This window comes from Lytechinus pictus, chromosome 11 (genome assembly GCF_037042905.1).
Source record: "Lytechinus pictus isolate F3 Inbred chromosome 11, Lp3.0, whole genome shotgun sequence".
Lineage (NCBI taxonomy): Eukaryota > Metazoa > Echinodermata > Echinoidea > Temnopleuroida > Toxopneustidae > Lytechinus > Lytechinus pictus.
Genome location: NC_087255.1, coordinates 29228787 through 29249998, shown reverse-complemented (window position 1 = coordinate 29249998; position 21212 = coordinate 29228787). Strand labels below are relative to the sequence as shown.

Sequence of the window (21212 nt, the reverse complement as noted above, 5' to 3'; positions counted from 1 at the left end):
TGACCAAGCTGACTATAACTACTCTTGGTGGCCTCCTACTGAAGATCATCCAGTGCAACCTTATTGTAGGTTTTAGGTGGGTGTTTCATAAAGCTGTTTGTAAGTTAAGAGCGACTTTAAGAACGACTGGTGATCCTTTCTTATGGCAAATGGTATATTCATTAGTGATGGTTTTGCGCGTAAGAAAGGATCACCACTCGTTCTTAAAGTCACTCTTAACTTATGAACAGCTTTATGAAACTGTCCCCTGTTCACATGAAGACATAATTTAGATTTCATACTTCATATTGAAATCGTATCAATCATTCCATGTAGACTTCATATTCCCCAGATATATCTTTCTCACTAGCTTTTCAACAGTCAAATGTTCTCAGTACTCAAACTATTTAAAGTACTGGTTGTGTACTAGTGCCTTGTTAAATTGTTTATAGTAATATTAAATTCAGTACAACTTTCATGAATGTATGATTATTACATGCACATGTATGTAGTAAATAATAAGTTTATAATGTATTTCTGTGTTTCTGATCTTTCAATCATACTATGTAGTACTCAAGGTAGTTAGTTTGATTTTGTTGTCGTTCTTTTTAGCTTTGACCTATTTACTATTGACATTGGAGAAGTAAATACAGTTTACTTCACTTCCTGAAAATCATGTTTGATACAATTATGAAAAAAAGCATTTGAGTACTTGATATAAAACATGTTCATTAAGAAATCATCATTAGTGCTTACTTGCAATCCACTCGTTCATGAAATTCATATAGATTGAATCTCTTTTCATGTAGCAATACATTATTTACAAACTCCTGGAGGTAGTAATGAGGCGAATCATCATGATGGTAATTGTTTTGGTAATTTAAATCATGTTCACATAATTTGTATTTAAATGTATGTTTGGTTCTGAACAAGATTTAAGAATTTAAGATAAATCTAGGGGATTGTTTCTTGATAGGACTAGTGCTTTATCTGATTATTTTCAGTTTCCATAGTAACAGTCAGACACCTGTGATTTTCAGCAAATCAAAATCAACTGAGGAAACTGGTGAGATCTGACATTTTATCAGATGAAAAATGATGATAAAACATTCCCCTGAAATGCTGCTGTTAGTGACCAACCAAACTCTGATTTGAATTACAATCATATGTAATTCCTGAATTAATCTTTGGGATTTAAATCTAAATCCAGAGTTTTTGGTGAACAACTTCTACTGTTCAAAATTTAGTTAGTCACAGAATGTATCTCACATCTGTCTGAAAAATGAATTTCCATGTCCCTATGAGAGTTCTTCTGTTTCATTTATTTAGATTATTTTTGTTTGAAAATGAAATGTTTGTTATGATTATCTCAATTTGGGAATTACGTCCAACTTTCTTTCAGGCATTTTGATTTATTTCTTCTGTATTGTTGATGAAAATCATATTACAATCATCAGTTGCCAACAATCAGTCTATTTCCTGCCAATTTATTTTCTATCACCAATTCCTTTGTGTTTTTGGTATGATTTTGCCTCTCTTTTTTTTTGTATCTTGACCCACCAATATGATTTAAATGAAAGCTGTATCTGTTCAGGTTTACATGCAAGTTACGATATTTATGCGATGTCCTATTGAGGCTTTTGTTTCATAACCGAAACTTTGAAATGCCATTATAAAGTTCAGGAAAATCACATGTGCATGCATTAGTATGTATATACTAAACCAATACTTGCCAGTATATTGTAAAGCATTTGATATCATGTCTATTTATTCAATATGTAACTGTACAAATAAATAAACTTTCAACCTTAGCTATTGTTGGTACTGAAATAGGATAGAATTAGAAAAAGCAATAATTTCTTAATCGTGTACCAGCGAATATATCTCTTCACCAGAATATTATTAGTAGTAAAATTTAAAAACAAAATATGTTTGAAATCATTTAAAACATGCATATCTACAGGGTAAGCTGGATTGCCAAATTACACACAATGATATTGGACAACTGATCATGGCTTACTCAGAACCATCTGGTAATTGCACCGGGTCAAGTAATTGCGCGGCCCAACCTTTCTTGAAAATACCCCCACACTATTTGTGAAGTATCGAGTCAAGATATGCGATAAACATTTTGAATGTGTTTGTTGCGATTATCCGGAAAACAATAGTGATAGTGCAAACTACTTCCTCATTTGATTTTAAGACTTTGCACACACACTGGCTTTCAAGTGAAGACATTCAAGACACTTCTTTTTAAATGTCTTGGGTATAGACAGTGATTAGTCCAAAGTATTTTGCGGAGTCAATTACATATTACTCTTGATTTCCGCCTAATACTCCTAAAAATTGGCACGCCCACTGGTCTTAATGAGAAGTGTGCAAGACACATTATTGCAGTATGTCACAAACTGCGATGCCAACCATGGTAACCATATTAATGTTCTTCACATCAGGTTGTCACAATAAGGCAGGTTTTTTAGTTATTTTCTGAATTGGTGAAACCATTCTTTAAGGGGGGCTGTTTACAAGAAAGGTCCAGTTACACATTGGGATTTTACCAGGTGGTTTTAAGTAAGCCACTGATAATAGTTTTTCATATTTATGAAGTCTGAAATAATGTGCCAAATTGTAATTGAAATAATGGATTTAAATTGAAATTAAGGATTTATTAGAGATATACATGTATTTTCCACTTGATACACCATGTACTGTATCACAAGGATCTTTTGAGAAAATAATCTCAAATGTTTACATATTTAGATGTAGGTACATTATGCTGTGTGATTTATTGAAATGATACTATTCATATTTCTGCTCTCCATGTCTTTATCTCTCATGTCTTCTATCTTTTCCTCTTTCTATCCCTCTCTTCCTCTTTCTCCCCCCTCCCCCCCCCCCCTCTCTCTCTCTCCCTCTCTGCCCTCTCTTTGTTCTCTATCTCCCATCTCTCTACTGACACAGCTAAATGAATACATTTATTACCATGATGATGTTTTAAGAGATTAATTATGAACATTAATGTTACAAATATTGATAATATGCATGAATATTAATTTTGTGGATGATTGATGATTGTGTTGCTAAAACTTTGTTATTGATAATAAAAATGTGTGAAATTGTCAAACTATCTCATCCGTCCCATTTCATTGGTTTCATCATGGACATAGTAGGTCCATGATTTCACCTTGCATGAGGAAGTAAAAGAATTGTTTTGTGGGTCAAGTAACAGTGATTTGTATTGGGTTGCAAATATACAATAAATTGTGATTGGTTCCTTGTTAGTTGAAAACCATTTGGCAAATGATGGTAAACATTCGTGTCATGGAACCCTGGTATGAATCATCGTTTTGATGTTGCTGTTCTGTTGACTCATCACTACAATTGTGGTGATGATGGTGGTGGTGGTGATTGATGATGATCGACGATGGTGATGGTGATGACGACGATGGTGATGGTGGTGGTGATGATGATGATGGTGCTGGTGGTGATGGTGATGGTGGTGATGATTGATGATGGTGGTTGTGGTGGTGATGACGATGATGATAATGGTGGTGGTGGTGGTGATGATGATAAATAAATAAATGACAGTAATCATCTTTTGGAGAACTTATCACGGGGTTAGTCCGTAATTTTTTATCAGAAATGGGATATTTCCCCCTTCTTTATTCTTTAATGCTCCCTCATCCCAATCGGATCATGAAATCCTGGATCAGCCCCTGATCGCGATGTAATGATAATTTATAATGGTGATTACGAAATGAAGGATGATGATTATGATAGTGATAATTGCTGTGGTATATAGTGATATAAAGGATGGCGGAAATAATGATAAATCAAATGAAAGTAACAGTGATGACGATGTTTGTGACCGTGAGAACAATTGATGAGGGTGACGATGATGGTGGTGATGACGATTTTGATGATAGCAGTGGTGGTGATAAAGGAGATGGTAATGATGACGATCAGGTTGATGATGATTTCAATTATGACGAAGATGGTGTTCGTGATTACAGTGAGAGTTGATGTCGGCGGTGATTGTGCTGCTAGCGACGACAATGTTCATAATGATATCGAGTGGTTTTATTTTCAATAAAAATATACTAACAATGAGTACTATTCTCGTAAATTTATTATATCAATACTAGTAATACTCGACATTATTCATCCTCAACACGCTCACACAGTGATCATATAATGAATTACATTTTGTTTGCTCAAAGGCACATGATACGTAAACAAATCTACAAAACATTTCTTCATAATAAACAGATGAGAACATGGAATTGAAACCAAATTCCAAGAAGAGAAGCAATCTTATTGGAAAGAGTAAAATGAGAGGAACAGTTTAAAAAAAAGTTTCGTCAAAATCGGTTATGAAATAAGCAAGTTATGGACATTTAAAAAGTCTTGTTGTACTTTCTATGGGAACCTCAAATTGGCAAACGTGCTTCAAAATGGCTGATATTGTGGACAACTCTCCATTTGTTTTGTACACAAATTTTCAGATTTTCCTCATTATCTTTCAAATTGCATCTTGCCTCCTTCTGAGCACAACATATGTCATGGGAAAATATAATTCACACCACTTACTGTATGTCAAGGTCAGGAGGAGATAATGTGAAATATGTCAAATAAAGGGGGAAATCTGAAAATTTGTGTACAAAACAAATGGGGAGTTGTCCACAAAATCAGCCATTTTAAAGCACGTTTGCCAATTTTAGGATCCCCATAGAAAGTACAACAAGACTGTTTAAACGTCCATAACTTGCTTATTTCATAACCAATTTTGATGAAACTTTTTTTTAATTGTTCCTCTCATTTTACTCTTTGCAATAAGATTGCCTTATTCTTGGGTTTTAATTTCCTTTAATGACTCAGTTGATAGTCACCGACGATGAATAGTTATAGAACTTCAAAGTAATAAGAAATATACATGCATTAGCATGACTGACATAGTCACATACTTGTCAAGCGTGGAGACCCCTCATTTCCCCACCCCCAATCTTTAGTTGGAGGGGGTGGGGGGTAACCGTCTTGTAACTTTGAAACATTATAATCACCATCAACTCGTATCTTGCTGACTTTAATATGCGAAAGATATCCAAAAAATATATTAAAAAAGTTTTATTTTCATCGCTCACTTTGATCTTTTTTTTAAATAAATAGATGGAATACATTGTAGCTCCAACCCATTGACATTCGTTGCCTCTTTACGCCACTTTACAACGTTAATTGTTTTTAGTCGTTTCTTGATATCTTGGTCAATCATGGGGAAACTGCGATTTAATTTAATAGCAATAACATTTTATTTATCCAGAATAGTCAGTTATAAACCTGCTCTACCAGTATACCCTGCAATGCCGTAGATGTTGCTATTACCATTCTGCTAACTAAAATCTTGGAGCCGAGCAAGAAGCCCAAAATCAATCTCATCTCAAATAATCAATAGTATGCTTACAAGTATTTTGTCAAATTGAACTCGATGATGAAATAACTGACACGTTAACACAATGTAAAATTCTCAATATCATCAACAATATGCATGTCGGTTGTGAGACCTTGTGCGATTATTACCAACATGACATTAATAGCAATAGTCATGATAAAAGCATTAGGCCTATTATTGGTCGTCAAGTTGAATGATGAGATCATGAATATAAGTACATGCTATAGGAAATTATTCAAATTCAACTGACTATATCGAAACTAAAAGCTAAAAAACAGTGCTAGTGTTTATAACATACAGTATTGTGACAGCGAGAGAGAGCCGAGAAGAGAGGTTTGCAGATCTTAAATATTGTGGGAGTGGCAAGATGGCGGACATCCATCAATAAATATTTGTTCGTATTAGTACTGATTTCATCCAGTATGTCTTTATTATAATGATTATTATCTAGGCACATACTTTCTAACTAGGTACATGGTGACGCCAGAGTCTATGGAAATTGCCTACGTTGTTTAAAATTGAGACAAAATACAAGTCCAAGATTTGCAGCCCAACTGAAAGTATTGAAAACAGATTTGTGGTCTCGCTACCTGACGGGAAAAAATACATCGCGGGGGCATGCCTTTGAATTTCGACAGGTGAATTGTCACAATTATTGATACAGTAATTGTTCCAATCATTTCACAACATGAAATTCATTAAGTCAAAAATTTACACAATGTAATATCGCGCCATACAGTAATTTAATCACATTATCTATATGCATTCTAAAGTGAGTAACTAAAGCTGTTTGACATAAACTGATTGTAACGTATGCCTATTTTTTTTTCATTTAATAATAGCCTTAGGAATACTGGAACTACATTATTTTCGCCTATTGCAATATCTTTACTAAATAGGCCAGTATACACTTACAGCCTCTTGATTGCAGCTAATTCGAATCTCATCTCCAAAGATGACTCGCTGACTAATGGCTAATAATACTCGCCATGCTCGCATTTAACCTTAGTCACGTTTTGTCATTTTTTGCTACCTTACTAGGAAAATATTGCACTTTTCATTTAAATTCCATACGTTTTAATTATGCGAGAAATAAATGAAAAGGTGATGGGGAAGTCAAAGTAAAGAGATGGAAGAATAAAGACAAAATTAATGAAGAAGAAAAACAATGTGTAGAAGAAAAGAAAAAAAAAACCTGCATTACAACCAAACCTCACGATTATGTTGAAAAGTAGAAAATAATAAAACTACAGACGTCATCACGTGAATACTTTCATTTAGTTCACCTAATAATTCGCCATACACCTATTGCGCATTATCATTTTCAAATATTACTAGAGGCAAGAATTGTTTACATTTAATTTAAATTTCATCCTGAAAAGTATTTAGCTTTAAAATCAAAATAGCAATACCGTCACCTTTGGCCTATCATACCCTGATCATTTCCGACAAGGCATCACATTTTATATACTCTAGTCACACAGACGAAACCGGCTCCAGGCCGATCACAGCTTTTACGTTACTCTGAATGGCATATCATCGGGCGGTTTGGAGTCGGTTACCCGGTGTGACCGCATTTAATCACGGTTCCTATTCAACACTGGAAACACACATGACGTCATTTTGCCCAGGAATATTGGAAAGAAACACAAATTATATTCTCCAGGATTTTGTTCAACGGAAACAATGTTACTACTATTTCTGACAGGAAAGGATCATGTGATGAATTTATCATGAACGATTTCCCGTGCACTTTTATTGACGGCAATCAAACGATGATATGAAGAAAGATAGGGAAAATAGAAAAGTATAAACAAAAATAAGAATAACAAAATTCATTACGAATAAACGATATACTGGGCTGTTACAAGGAAATATTTTTAGTCAGTTTAATTTATTATTGGTGGATATATTTTAGCTACTGTAATAAAGCAAGTCGATTGAAACTTTTTTAAATAAAAGAATCTGACCAGCAATTATTAAATGTAAATTTTCAATAAATTGCACGACTTGTGATTGATTATAAGACCTACAAAATTAACTTGCAATTGATTGCACGTTTTTTGCAACACTCTATTAGATGCACATCGTTAGAATTAAATCTTAGTGATGTCCTTGGAATGAGAAGCGACCTAGCCATGCAATCGAATCAGAGATTAAAACAGCGCCTCCTTGTGGTCATATGATCATAAATAGTAGAAGCATTCTCATTTGTGCGAAAAAGTTTCTGAAGGTAGATCACTGTACCTCCATAGTTTATATTGCAGCGTATGACGAAACAAGCGATCCCAAAGATGAAATTTATAATGGATAAATCAACGAGTATACTTAACACGAAAACGATAAAAACACATTTGATAAAAGATGAAAATACTAAATACGAATGATTGAAAATAATTCACATAATATCGTTCAATTATTCATGCAACTCAAAAGCACCATGACTCTATTTGAGCCAAAGAATAATTGTTCGATGGCAGATATAAAGTATGGTTTTTTCCGTGTTGAATAAACCAAAAGGAGGACGGGGAAGTGCTCAGTGTTAAAAACGATTTTATGTCACTGATTCTTTTTTCCATTTCCGGATTTCCCAGCCAAGCTTTAAAAGTCTCTCAAAAGTACATGACAGAGTTCACGGTATTTTAAAAATATGAAGCATTGTTACACGGCCTTTGTATTTTCAATGAATAAAATACCGCGTAGGAGTTTCATATCCTTAAATGTATAGCTTGTGTGTTAGTTGCCAAAAAGACTCACAATGGAAGATGTGTTGATTCCCCCGTTATAAACAAAATGTCCTCATTTGTATTTTGCAAATAACGTTTCTCAACATCGTAAATCCAATGAAGACAGTGCTCTCAAAATCTTTCTGAAGCCCTGTCACATATTTCCGTGCAAGCCTTGCCTGTGACATGCGGGGAACAAAGTTTGCTATCCGCAGGTCAACGCAGATCGTCCGCATTTTGACAGTACCTAGCACGTATCTGGCACGTAGTTGCCAGCAGGTGCGCAGACAAGTCCGATTTACCAGCAGCAAGGTTTTGAACATGCTCAAAGACGTACATGCTGGAAATGGGCATTCTGCATGCATAACACGGGTGCTTTTCTTGCAATGAATGGTGTTGATTATGTTTAATATCCCAGCAGCTGGTGAATTCTGCAGCGTGGATCTGCTGGTTTATCAAGGGTTGACTGCGACCGAGATGTGACGTTCGACATTCTTTGAGGACTTCTGCCACATCACGTATGTTCACATCTCTCTCGCAGGCAACTCGCACACAGGTAACATGCAGTTGTGACGCAGCTGCCTCGCAGCGCCTGTTAGTAGTACATCGCCATTTACCTGACACGCAGGTCACATGGATCATACGCAATTAACCATTATAGCACGCTTTCAGCAAAATCACTGCACGCACCTAGCCCGCAAAGCGTCCACGAAAAGACGATTTCGACAGGGCCGTATGCAAGTATATTTCCACAAGACAAGTACGCCTTTGTGAAACCTTAATATCATTTTTATTATTGCGAAATAACCACATCGCAAAAGTTGCATCTCGGATGAAACCTCATGCCAGATGTCGACCCTTGAAGCTTGAAATGCGTAATTTTTCACAGAATTTATGAAAATGAAAATTTAAAGTGGTTTGCACTCTCTAAAACAAATCGAGCGAACAAATTATTTACTAGATCATAAGGGTGAGTTTGTATTAATTCGTGAGTGAATATCACCTTTTTATTGATAATGATGTGAAATGTTCGTTCTCTTAAAATTTTTGTAAAATTTGAGAGAACGTTTAATGTTCTCTCCAATTTGAGTGATCCTTAGCGTCAATAGCAAGGGTAGTGAAAACAAGTAAAAATTCCACCCATTCTTTTTAGAGAGAGAGTTATTGTTCACCGTACGTAATTTGATTTGAGCTTCTCAGACGCTTGAGTACCAGAATTAAGTACGATTCGGTGCGTACTGGCATCGTAAAACACATCGCATTTTAACATCGTCAATAAAGCACATAACGGTTTGGCGGAATCAGAACTGTCTATACGTCACGTTTTCGGTATGGCCTTTTTCTGCACCACAGGCACCTTCCTACGTATTATAACCTTCTTGACAACTCGCTTGACGATCCTTCGTATGACCCTGCTACCATTAGAGGTCTTTGGCAACGTCCCAGAGCGCTTGGCCTCGTAAAATCTTTTCAGGAAAGGAGTCTCGATGGAGTTATTACGAGCTAGGGCTGTGAGGTTCCAGGCGGGCAGGTGGAACTCCATGTTGAATTTGGTGGCCCATCGGGCAAAGACAGCTTTCTCCGTAATAAACTTATGACCGTAGGTGAGATGCTCTTCGCTCGTGGTGTAATAATCGCATTCTTTGAGCCCATCTAATTCGTAGTAATGATAAGGGATTGAGGAATTCGGATTCTTCCTGGGTAGGGAAAAGAGAAAGAGTGAGAAAGTATAATTTAGTGAACAGGATTCAATAAAAACAAGTTACGTATAAACTTTCTTGTTTATGGGGTAAAAGCCAAACATCCGAGTTTATATTAATATCGTGATTTGAATGTTCATACAAAGGGCAAACCCCAATCCCCCTAGGTTTACCCGAAAGAAATCCCTTTTATATTCACTACAGCAGATGAGAAATGCCCCCATAAGTGGTAATGACCTTTTACATTGTTTTATTTTGCTTATCATCTCCCCCACAAAATGTGGTCCCCTCGCTTTATAAATACCCTCTACTTATGTCATGACCGCTCAAAAACACTCCCCTGCCCCTTCCTATATCTTCATTGACTGTTTAGACAGTAATATTGGTTCCTAAATTGACTTAATATTGATTTGACTATAATATGACCATTTTTTTCAAGGGTCAGATGTCACTGCCGACGACGATTTACATTATTGAATCCCAGACATTTATCAAATATTGTTGACCAACTTACGTGCAGTAGTTTTCTGGAACCAGTCCAAAAATGTCCACTTTGTCGCAAACATCTACAGCATAAAGCATGCTCATCCACCCTGTTGATAGCCAGGTCCGAGCTTCTTGTCTGCAAAGAGTGTAAACGTGAGAGAGACACCAAAGACAGTCAAACAGATATTCATACAGAAGATATATAGATATAGGTGCACAGAAAGAACGAGACAGAGAAGGGAGAAAGAGGAGAAAAACACAAGAGTGTTGTTATGTTTCTTCGCAGAAAATGAACATAAATCTAATGCATTACTTCCTAAGGGGTACTAAACACGGCGCAAACGACCAGCCTCGTGGGTACACCCCAATTTCCAGGTAAAACAGCAGCACTGCAGACAAGTGCTTGAATTGATCCTTTTTATAGTTAATGGGACAAGTTGCCAAATAAGATTATCTTAGCCTTTTATTTATCCGATGAACAAGGATAGAATGAGTACCTTGCTCAACGAAATATATGCAGTCTATTGCTAAATGCCAAAGACCATTTGATGACGGCAACATTACCCAACTAAGAAATTTGCAAGAGCAGTGCCGCGGTGCCTTCTTGCAATGCGTGCCCTCTCCCACCAGAGAGCACAACTATGAACTTTTTGCAAAATTCAAACAAACCCGTTAGATGAGTATTTCGCAATAGAAAGTTTAAAGTTCTCCATTACAGTAAAACATGGCTGTCTGAAATTTTAAAAAAGGGCAAGATGTGTGTGAAATTGATTTATTCAATGTTTGCTTGAGATTCTTTTTTTTTTGCCTAGAATGGTGAAGCCGATGTGGACATAATCCACTTTTCACAACAGCGCCATCATGTGATCGCAAACAATCTATTTTGTATTCTAGAAGCAGATATATTTTCTTAGTATCATCAAAACTTACAATACTAAAGGGATTACATAAAGAAAAATACATGCGCTATAAAGTGGTGATAATAATTTTGGTTTCTATAATCGGTGCATAGAATACAGCGAATTCTTAAAATGTGCAAGAGTCGGTCAACGTTGATCTCGTAAGAGATTCTACCATTGTCAAGAGGACACGGGCCTCTATATATATACGAATATGGTTAAGCTGATAAATATTACTTCACACTCTGAAGTCCAACTTGCATATTTTCCTTTCCTTTTAAATACCTAGCAATTATCAACCACCGCTGATCAATGACTATTGTAACTCTTAACTCCAAATGATACCGAAACTACTGCCCTTTAATGCAAACAAAATATGATACAAAAGTGATTGATCTTGGTCATATCGATGCTCCAATGATTTCACTTTTTGTTTTAAATTGAAAGTATGTTGCTACTCCCTTTGAATATATCTAGTCAATGGAACCGATTCCAAAGTGACCGATAGTATGTCATTGGTAATAACATAATAACTTTAATCAGCCTGGGGTCGGTTTTCGTCAGTGTGACTGTGATATGAAGCCATGAGTCGTCAGGGGTTCCGTGTGCATGGTGCTGTCAATCTGATGACTGTTGTGGAAAACTGAAGGTTCCCAAAGGTAGAGAAATTTTGAAGATATGGGGGAAAGGGCTTTTCTGACCTGTTGACTCAACTTGACTATTGCATTTTTCATTGTCCCACATTCATTGCAGGAACTACAGGAGGACGCAGACCGTCTGAAGAATAAACTATTGCCTTTCTGAACTCTTGTTCTAATCAAATCCTCTGATGGAGATTACGGGATTTACAAGGACTGATATCCCGGATGACAGGAAATCATCAGAGACACTACCAAAATATCGCAAAAATGAATGTCCTATTATGACGCTGTCGGAAATCGGCAATTTCAAATCGCGTCTGTGGTTGCTCGGGACTAGGTTTTGACTTTTCATCATGTTCAAAGCTGAAAGCCGAGAAGTGCTGCCAAGGACAATCAAAGGTATAGCAGACAAGCGATAGTGTAGATGTATGCATGCCTGCACATTGTATATTGATATTATACCCGACGTCCGCAACGAAATAGCGATTCCACCTGACTTAAATCTGCCACCAAGCCATGCAAGCGGTGACACGTGGGCGAGAGGGCGTTCATTATCATCTGTTTCTAATAATGCAAATGTCATCTTCAATTCTATATTTTTCCATGCACAGATGCGTTCAGGGGCGGTGAAAGGGGGGGGGGCAGGGTGAAACCGACTTATTTGTGAGTTTTCAAGAAGTGAAGAAAAGAAGAGAAAACAGGGAGAAAAGGAAAGTGAGAAGGAGAAGGAAAAGCGCATAACAAAAGAGGTACAGGTTATGCAGCTCTATACTACATCCTGTAATTTATTTAGGAAAAAATAATAAGTCGTGTCACCATGCATGCAGTCCCCCTCCCCTTAACCGAATAGTTTAGTTCTAGACGATTTCAATTGAATTCTATTCTCCATCGTATCGAACCATACAATACGACGGAGAATAGAATTCAATTGAAATCGTCTACCCTGGCGTCATCGGCGTCATCCCTGGACATGCTGGATACATTTAGATCTAACATCGTGCTCGAGATTTTCCACATTATAAACACAACCTTGTGGTGAATGGATGGATCACGAACATATTGATAAGATCGAAAGTATCTGATGTCACGCAAAGCAATAATGACTTTTTATTCACCGTTTGTTCTTTCCAGTATTGAATAAAGCTCTTGGTTAAAAAACATGGACTAATGACTCACCTGGTCAGACCAGTTTCTGTTTTAAACAGACTCTCAGCAATCTTCATTTTGTCTGGAGTCAGTAGGTAGAACTCCACGTGTGGGTAGAGACGAGATAGGTTCCGTGCACTTTTGTAATACATATCGGAATGTTCATTAACCTTGACGTTGTATAGCCATGGTACCATGATCTAAATTGAAGGAATTCAAAGAAATAAAATGATAATTAAATTTTCAAGAAATTTGGACGAAAATCCGATTGACTCGTTCCATTTTCTTTCCATGTCAGTTGGTTTATACAGCTTATCATAGAATAGTTTTGATTGCTATATTATCATCTTAGACCTACAGAAGGCGTTCGATGTAATCCCTATAGATTTGATTCTTGACAAGATGTATCATTATGGTACAAAAGACTCTGAACTGCTATGGTTTAAAATGTATCTGACTGAAAGACAACAATGTGTTTCAATAAAAGGAACAACAAGTTCCTTTTTAAATGTAAAAAAACAGGTGTCCCTCAAGGGTCCATACTTGGGCCCCTGGTTTTTTGTTTATATGTCAACGATTTAGGAAACTTACGCTTGCATAAGAACACAAAACTCTGTTTATATGCAGATTATACTACTGTCTTTAACAGCGACAATACAATTATATAAAAAGACATTTACAACCCGATCTGGACTTAATTGCCAAATGGCTCAAAATTAATCGAATGTACAAAAGACTAAGATCATGATTTTCGGTAATAAACTTAAATTACAAAATAATACAATCACAATAAAATTTGAGAATACAACTTTGGAACATGATGATAATATTAAATACCTAGGAATCATTTTCGACTCTCAATTAAGCCGGTCTTTGCATATACAATACATCTCTTGTAAAATATCACGCTCTATCGCTTGCATAAGAAGAATTAAACACTTAATCAACAGAAATCAATTAAAACAGTAATACTTTGCGCTTATATTGTCATATATTGACTATTGTACTTGTACAGCATGGGGAAATTGTTCAAAAAGTAATATAACCCGATTACAGAAATTGCAGAATAGATATGCTCGCTTTGTTTTGAATACAGATTATTCAACTTCACAATGTTCTTTGTTAACTACACTCGACTGCATGGCAATCCGTTGAACAGAGGATTAAATACCAACAATGTATTCTAATTTACACAATTTGGAATGATTCTGCACCAAAATACTTGAAACCATTTATCTGTTATACGACCCATTGTATCTAATACTAGACATTCCGCCCAAAATCGTCTACAAATACCATACCCTAAATCTGAATACAAAAAAAATTATTCTCATTCACTGCAAATTCTATTTTCAATAAATTACCATTGTCCGTACAAAACTCTAATAGGGTGTTGCAAGAAACTTGCTATCAATTGCAAGTCAACTTTTGGTCCGTAAATCAATCATATAAATGTCTTACAGTTAATTGCAAATTAGTGATTGATTGCTTATCTGCTCCTTGAAACACCAAGTTTGCTATAACTAACGTTGATCTATCCGTTGTAAAATTGCAACAGAATATTTGCAATTGATCGCAAATATTTTCTTGCAACACCCCATAAGTCCTTAAATAACTTTAAAATTGTTTGCAAAACTTTCATTAACATGCTCTAACTTTACAACCTGGCCTAGATTGGGAGGGAGGGAGGGAGGGGGGGGGGGTATACCACGTGCAGCCACACTTTATTACGGTTTTTGTTTATATTTGTGTTTTTGTTTATGTTTTCAATTTTTTATTTTAATTATGATTTGTGTTATGTTATCTATTTCATTATATTCATTTTCTGTTATTAATTCATTTACTATGTATGTGTTTTGCTTTTGATTTATTATGTTTATGTTTCTTTTTATTCGTGGAGGGCTCCGTTGTAAAACAGTGTTTTAACTGAACCGGACAACCTCCACTGTTCTTTTTATCGATTTGTTTTTGTTAAATAAAACATGAATAAATAAATAAATAAATTGCTATATTATCATCGTTAATCCCCTTTACATCTCCTTGAAGATGAAGTATATTTCAAATATTGTATATTCCAAATATTGTACAGTCCAGTCATTATTGGTCATTTAAATTGTCGGAATGGTGTTTGAAGTAATGTAATGGAAGAAGAAAATAATTATCATGTTAATAAAGCAGAGCTTAAAAACAGAGCTTACTGTTATTTATCTTCCCCCCTCAAATCTGGTTATAGTTTTTCTGCTTTCATTCATTGTGTTATTCTGTTTCTTTCTTATTTTCCCTTTTTATATCATTCTCTCTTTTTAAAAATTCTTCCACGTAATATTTAATCCCAAATCATACTCTTTCCATGAGTTACGTGTTTGCTTATGAAGTTAGCGATACAAAGATCTACCTCTACCAATTACCAAATGAAGATCTCAAAGACACCTGTAGGCATACCTTTTCTGCTCTCGTTGACGCATTGATGAGAATCTCGTCCTGGAGCTCGTTACTCGCATTCAGCACTTTGAGGTTGACATGACCCATGATTCGGATGGTCGTTCGTTTTCCGACGTCGTTTTCGTATCCCCGAACGGGTGCCGAATTCATCCGAAGTACGCAAGGGTAGCTGTCGATCTCTGCCCCCGCAGACGTGTTGGTGAGGTGGCCAGAACTGGAGACGAGGGCGCACTGAGAACAGCGCATGCGCAGTTTCTACAAGACATTAAAAACAAAAAAAATATATATATATAATCAGCAAAATTCTAATAACTTTGTGTGAAATACATCATTTGATGATAACAAAAATAGCATAAATACTCTGTTAATATACAAATGGAAAGAAACCTTTGCATGAATTGTAATAGGGCAAGGCCTGTTTGCATGGTTTGAAACAACTTCAGTTTCCTTCAGGGTGGTTACTCTTTAAAAATATCAAACAGGAATTTACAACATATTTTATGTGAGATGAAAATGCGAAAATACCCATCATTGGACAGAGAATTTCAGAAAAAAAGAATATCTATAGAATTTCTGTACGAGAACGCCCAAGGACAAACTTGGTGGACTTCCAAAACGGATGGGAAATGGCCCTTTCCTTCCAAAAAAAATACGATAACAACTTCGAAACTAAGGGAAGATGGAAGTTGGAGCTTTCACGGCTTGACGCCTGAAATCCATGCATATCCACGAGCAATGGACAGCTTAGTGAATAACTGACAAAAGAAATTGGATTATGGAGGGCCAGACGGGCACGTGGATGCATAAATCCCGCAGGATATGAATAGCAATTGCCTTCCATAGTGATGTGACTGGGAATTCATCGCTTGAGATCAAGTAAAGGGTGGTATGCATTTGTTCAGTCGACCACCTCAAGGAAGGAAGTTGATAATGAAAAACGAGATCGATAGGAAGGAGGGGGAGAAGGAGGGGGAAAGGAGGATGGGATGGAGATGCGACTGGTCATATGCCTCGTCGGACAAGTCGGCTGTGTTTCGTAAAATAACAATATCTGGTCTTCCTTTATTTCTTGAATCATTCTTTGCATATTTAACATTTTCTTCCAATATGCAATCGAAAACTGAAGGGGTAAAACAAGGTATGATCAAGATTTTGTACCGTTCTCTCCCAGTTTCATTTTAGATTCCTTTACAACAAAATACTCATCGTCGGACAGGTTGAACAGAATTGTTGCCAAAGTCCAAGGCCCTTAAATGCGGGTTATGAATACGATCTCGAAGTTGTTGTTAACAATGAAAAAAGTGTATGAGAGAGAGAAAAACAAACATTTGGCAGAAAATCAATTTGCGGGAAACATCGTGAAAGTGACCGAAGTCTCGTTCTTGTATATTTGATTTTCCTAAATTTTTACTTCAAAGTGAATTTAAACACACCGTTTGAGTTATCCGTCGAAATTCATTTTCAATTCAAAAGTGGAATTGAAAATCATCTTCATGGTCAATGCTGTGAGCAAGGTAAAATTGAAAACCTGAACACAAAATGATGCAGTTTAGGCCTAAAATTGAACCGTCTGAATAAAAAACAACTTCTAACTTCTCTGCTGGTATCTGAATTAGTTTGGTATATAACAACTTCTCAATGAGACAAATATATCGCGATAATATCTCCCTATTATGTACCAGCCGAAATATGAAAGACGTTCATCACCAGGAGAGGGTGGTACACTTGATAAATGACCATATTCAATGTTTCTTTAAGAATCCGTAAAAGAAAAAATATTCGACTCTATTACTTCTTTTCCAAGATGTGAATATTAGAATAATGGCAAAATACTTTTACAATTCACAAACGATTAGAGATATTTTCAATAGACTTTACTGACATCAGAATAAAAACATATACTGCAACAACTTGGTGAATTTGTGATCCTTCTTTTTCCTGTAAGAGATTCCGTTGTGTGCAACTGAGAACCCAAAGAGGAAAGTAACACTTAAATAATTTTGTAAATTACTTCAAACCACGTTATTATCTGTTCAAAGTAAAATCGATATTAAACGTTATTTTTGAAGTGTGTTGGAGACACCACGACCACAGATTTCCGTACCACACCTTAAAGAGGAGAGCTCATTTTCTTGAGATACAAAACCACCCACTCAAAAATCTGAAGAGCAACAGTGTCTTGTGGTCAATACGTCCCACTTCGATGTCAAACCAAAGTGTGACGTTGGTTTTTCAAAAGGTGAAATATCCTGGAAAAACACAGTACCTGTAAAAGTTCAGGAGCACCCTCTTTTTATACATCTGATTCACACGCGTACAACACATCACCCCACCCTTACATGTTAACATTTCAAACCGCGCTCGTGCCCTTTTCTCGTTGTGATTTTCGGTCTGTTATGCTTTTTTTTTTTGAGAAACCAAACACACGTTTTCGGCGTGGGCTTGGCCAATCGTCCTCTAGCATGTCGTTCACCCTTTCACATTTCTCGCTTTAGCTTTTTTTTCTGGAAAATGGGGGTATGAATTGCTGTAATTTATGAGTCAGTCTTTGACTGATCCTGATCTAAACAAGCCAACCTTGGGTATTATTCATGAATCAGCAGTATATAGATTGAGCAATAAAGGTAGAAAGGTATGGACGTCGATACGCGTTGTACAAAGGGTTCGTTCAAGCAATTTTCTTAAAGGGAAAGGGAAAATTCCCCCTGACGAAAAGTTGGTTGCAGAAATACCAGGGAAAAAATGAATAAAACCCCAAACACAAATTTGAAACACATTTTCAAAACGTACTGCGGTAAAGCGTTCAATCATTTTTGTTTATCAACGTTTATTCACACTCAGCCACTGCATCGCATACTGTGTAATTTGACCGAATACTGGCCAAGTGCATGGTTTAGCTCGGGTTACCATGGTTACTGGCCACGCGAATGAAAGCCCCTTTGAGACTACCATCTATTCATTTACGGAATCAAACACAAAAAAACGTTCACTGCGCACTTAGCGTTCAAGAGATTTTCATCAACATGAATTCCCATTTCAAGCCGAGCAAGGAACTTGATGTGAACCCAGTTTACATCCTAGAAAACAACGACCGAGATCTCCATGGCGTTTAAGCGAGTCCTGACGACAGCGATTCAGTAGACTCGCCGTTCAAAACACACCCTTACAATTTTCATTCAGCAGGTTCAGTTCTAAAATCATTATAAGTGGGTGCTGTTTTGTGGTGCATGCTACTATCTTAGGACGAATTTAGATTTGGATTTATTTAAGTTCATTAGGATTGTTCAATGTCCCACCCAATTCTTTCCAACAGATTCGTCATCGATTACCCAGATTTGTATTACATCTTTTGTGACACTTTCTTAGTTATGAATAGCTAGTACTGTACTCACCTGATTGGTCTGTATGTTGAAGTACCCTTCTACTTCCGGTGGTGGGGTGGGTTTCACGGTAGCATTCACAAAATGAACTGACGTCACATCAATTGTTGACGTCACAGGTACCCTTGGATCGTCCCCAGTGTTTTTATTCTTTATATCTATTTCATGAAAATCATTTAGCACCTCTATCTCCTCTTCCTCTGCTTCTTCTTCTTCCACTAATTCAAACGTTCTCTGTTCCTCTTCATGCATAATTTCACCAATCATATTCCCCGATTCTCCCGCTATTCCACCTGAATTTCTTAGAATCAGCTGCTGGACTTGTTTACCACTGTCTATTGCATCGTTTTTCACCGGCCCTTCCCCTCCGGTTGCACCCACGTGTGGAGGGACCACTTTGTCGTCTGCTACATGGTGCTGTGTCAATGTAGGGTAGTCTGCTACGTCGTTTCGGATGAATGGAAAGAGTGAGTTGTAGAAGCGAGAACGTTTGGATTTGGTACCGGTGTCATCTTGGGAGTGATGCCGTGTGTCTCGGAGAGTGTAGAGAAAAGATACGGAGATGGCTATCATTGTGTACCAAAAGGCTAGCAGCACGAAACGGCTTCGTGTCTGGAAGACGGAAAGGGGTGGAGAAAGAGAGAGGGAGGGAGGCAGATAGTGAGAGTAGATAGGAAACAGGATGAAAGGAGAGCGAGGGGAAGAAGAGGAAGAGAGAATAGAGAGGGGCAGACGTAAGAGGGGGGGGGGGGGTAAAAAGAGAAATAGATACGGAACAGAGAGAGAGAGATAGAGCGCGAGGGGATAGAGAAAAGATGTTATATAGATGGAGAAGAATGAAGAAAGAGAGACGAGAAAATAATGTTTAAAAATACAAGCAATAATTTCAATGTTATTTCAAATTATTACGTCATTCCCTGTTCTTCGAGATAATGGGAGGGGGGGGGGAGTATACCATGGACGTGCAAGTTACCATGGTTAACTTGTTCCCTTTTTTTTACTGAATTCAAGCAAAGTTAGAAATTCCACCTTTTTATATTGCATCATAGTTATGATTATTATGCGTAATTATGTCAGTAAAACATGATGCGAGCCCATCCCAAACAAACATTATTTCATCAAAATGAACGATTTTTCTTCTGTTTTATCAACTTCAAATTCATTAAATTATGTTTATTGGCCCCTAACGCGAGCTTTTGCTCTAAAGGATTGTCAAACCATTTTGTTGTTGTGTATTATTTGTAATAATAATAATGATAATAATAATAATTTTGTAATAACAATAAAAATTATATACACAATTTATAAATCTAGGGAAAAGAACGTGAAAGAATATGAACGTGAAAACAAATAATTAGACATACAAATATTGAGATAATTGGAAAATATTCAACTTAAACACGAAGGGTCGATAAATTCAAATAATGAAGACAATTAATAACATAAACCCAATATGATTTACAATGTAAATCAACTGAGGGGTACAATTCCATGAAAAACACAAATTAAGGAAAATAAATGATGAACTAAACTGAACACAAATATCCATTAACGGTTTCATTAAAAAAAAAACTATAAGAAAAACTATTGTGATTTTAATATTATTATTTTCCCGGTGTAATTATCTCCTGCAAACAAACACACGACTCCACAATGTCTTGAAAATGTTAAATATTGATACAAAAGGCAAGATTCTGTCAAACGCTTGAAAACGCCTGAGCAGAGTTACCATGGCAACTAATTTTCTTTTCAGGGGCGTGTTGATAATACTCATTCTCCCCGTTAGTGTATCGCTTGTGCGTGCCACTTTAAAGCAATTTGAATTTAGATAGTTAAGAATTCAGCAGAAAATGATGAATATTTTAAGGACATTGCCAAGCTTCCGTCTACATAACAAGTCTCAATGAACAAACTAGGGTCATCGAGGCCTCAGAGTGATGTTGACTGACTTCAGATTTACAATGTAAATCTGTGTACAATGCAAAACTTGCTCCTATCTTTCATTTGGTATAAACCGATTTTTCTATTAATTTGGTCCAATCGCTGTTCTCTTTCACATTACCATAGCATTGCATTAATGGAGGTCATGTGTTGAACCAAGGAGCTTATTGGTTGAACCAGATTTTACCAGAAAGGATGACAAAAAGTATGACAGGCAAAAAAGGGGAAAATTTAATATCACCACTTGACTACGTTTGGGAGCACTTTCCCGCGAAAAGATTTCTAATTAAAGCAAACAAGCAAAAACAAGTCAGGGGGCACTTACCCCCCCCCCCCTCCCGATCCCCTTCTAATGGCGGTGTATACCACGATGAAATATATATACCAAAGAAGAAAAAATGAGGGATATGCGATTAGTTCTTTATT

General features: G+C 36.5%; 1 protein-coding gene across 1 annotated transcript; it reads right to left on the bottom strand.

Annotated features, from left to right (window-relative positions):
• Positions 1 to 4090: 4090 nt before the first annotated feature.
• LOC129271136 (alpha-N-acetyl-neuraminyl-2,3-beta-galactosyl-1,3-N-acetyl-galactosaminide alpha-2,6-sialyltransferase-like) lies at positions 4091 to 19485 on the bottom strand. Its single transcript, XM_054908499.2, has 5 exons — positions 18858 to 19485; positions 15466 to 15720; positions 13054 to 13223; positions 10366 to 10473; positions 4091 to 9848 (listed from the first exon to the last, which is right to left on the bottom strand). Exons 1-5 carry the CDS (start codon positions 19416 to 19418, stop codon positions 9470 to 9472), a joined length of 1473 nt encoding a protein of 490 aa, XP_054764474.1. The 5' UTR covers positions 19419 to 19485; the 3' UTR covers positions 4091 to 9469.
• Between the last annotated feature and the right edge of the window lie 1727 nt (positions 19486 to 21212).

Excerpts from the sequence above, each read along its gene's own strand:
- LOC129271136 (XM_054908499.2), bottom strand. The coding sequence starts at position 19,418 with ATGATAGCCATCTCCGTATCTTTTCTCTACACTCTCCGAGACACACGG. Across the intron at positions 13,224-15,465 it reads CGTCAACGAGAGCAGAAAAG|ATCATGGTACCATGGCTATA; the intron begins GTATGCCTACAG and ends CCTTCAATTTAG. Across the intron at positions 9,849-10,365 it reads GTTCCAGAAAACTACTGCAC|GAAGAATCCGAATTCCTCAA; the intron begins GTAAGTTGGTCA and ends TTCCCTACCCAG.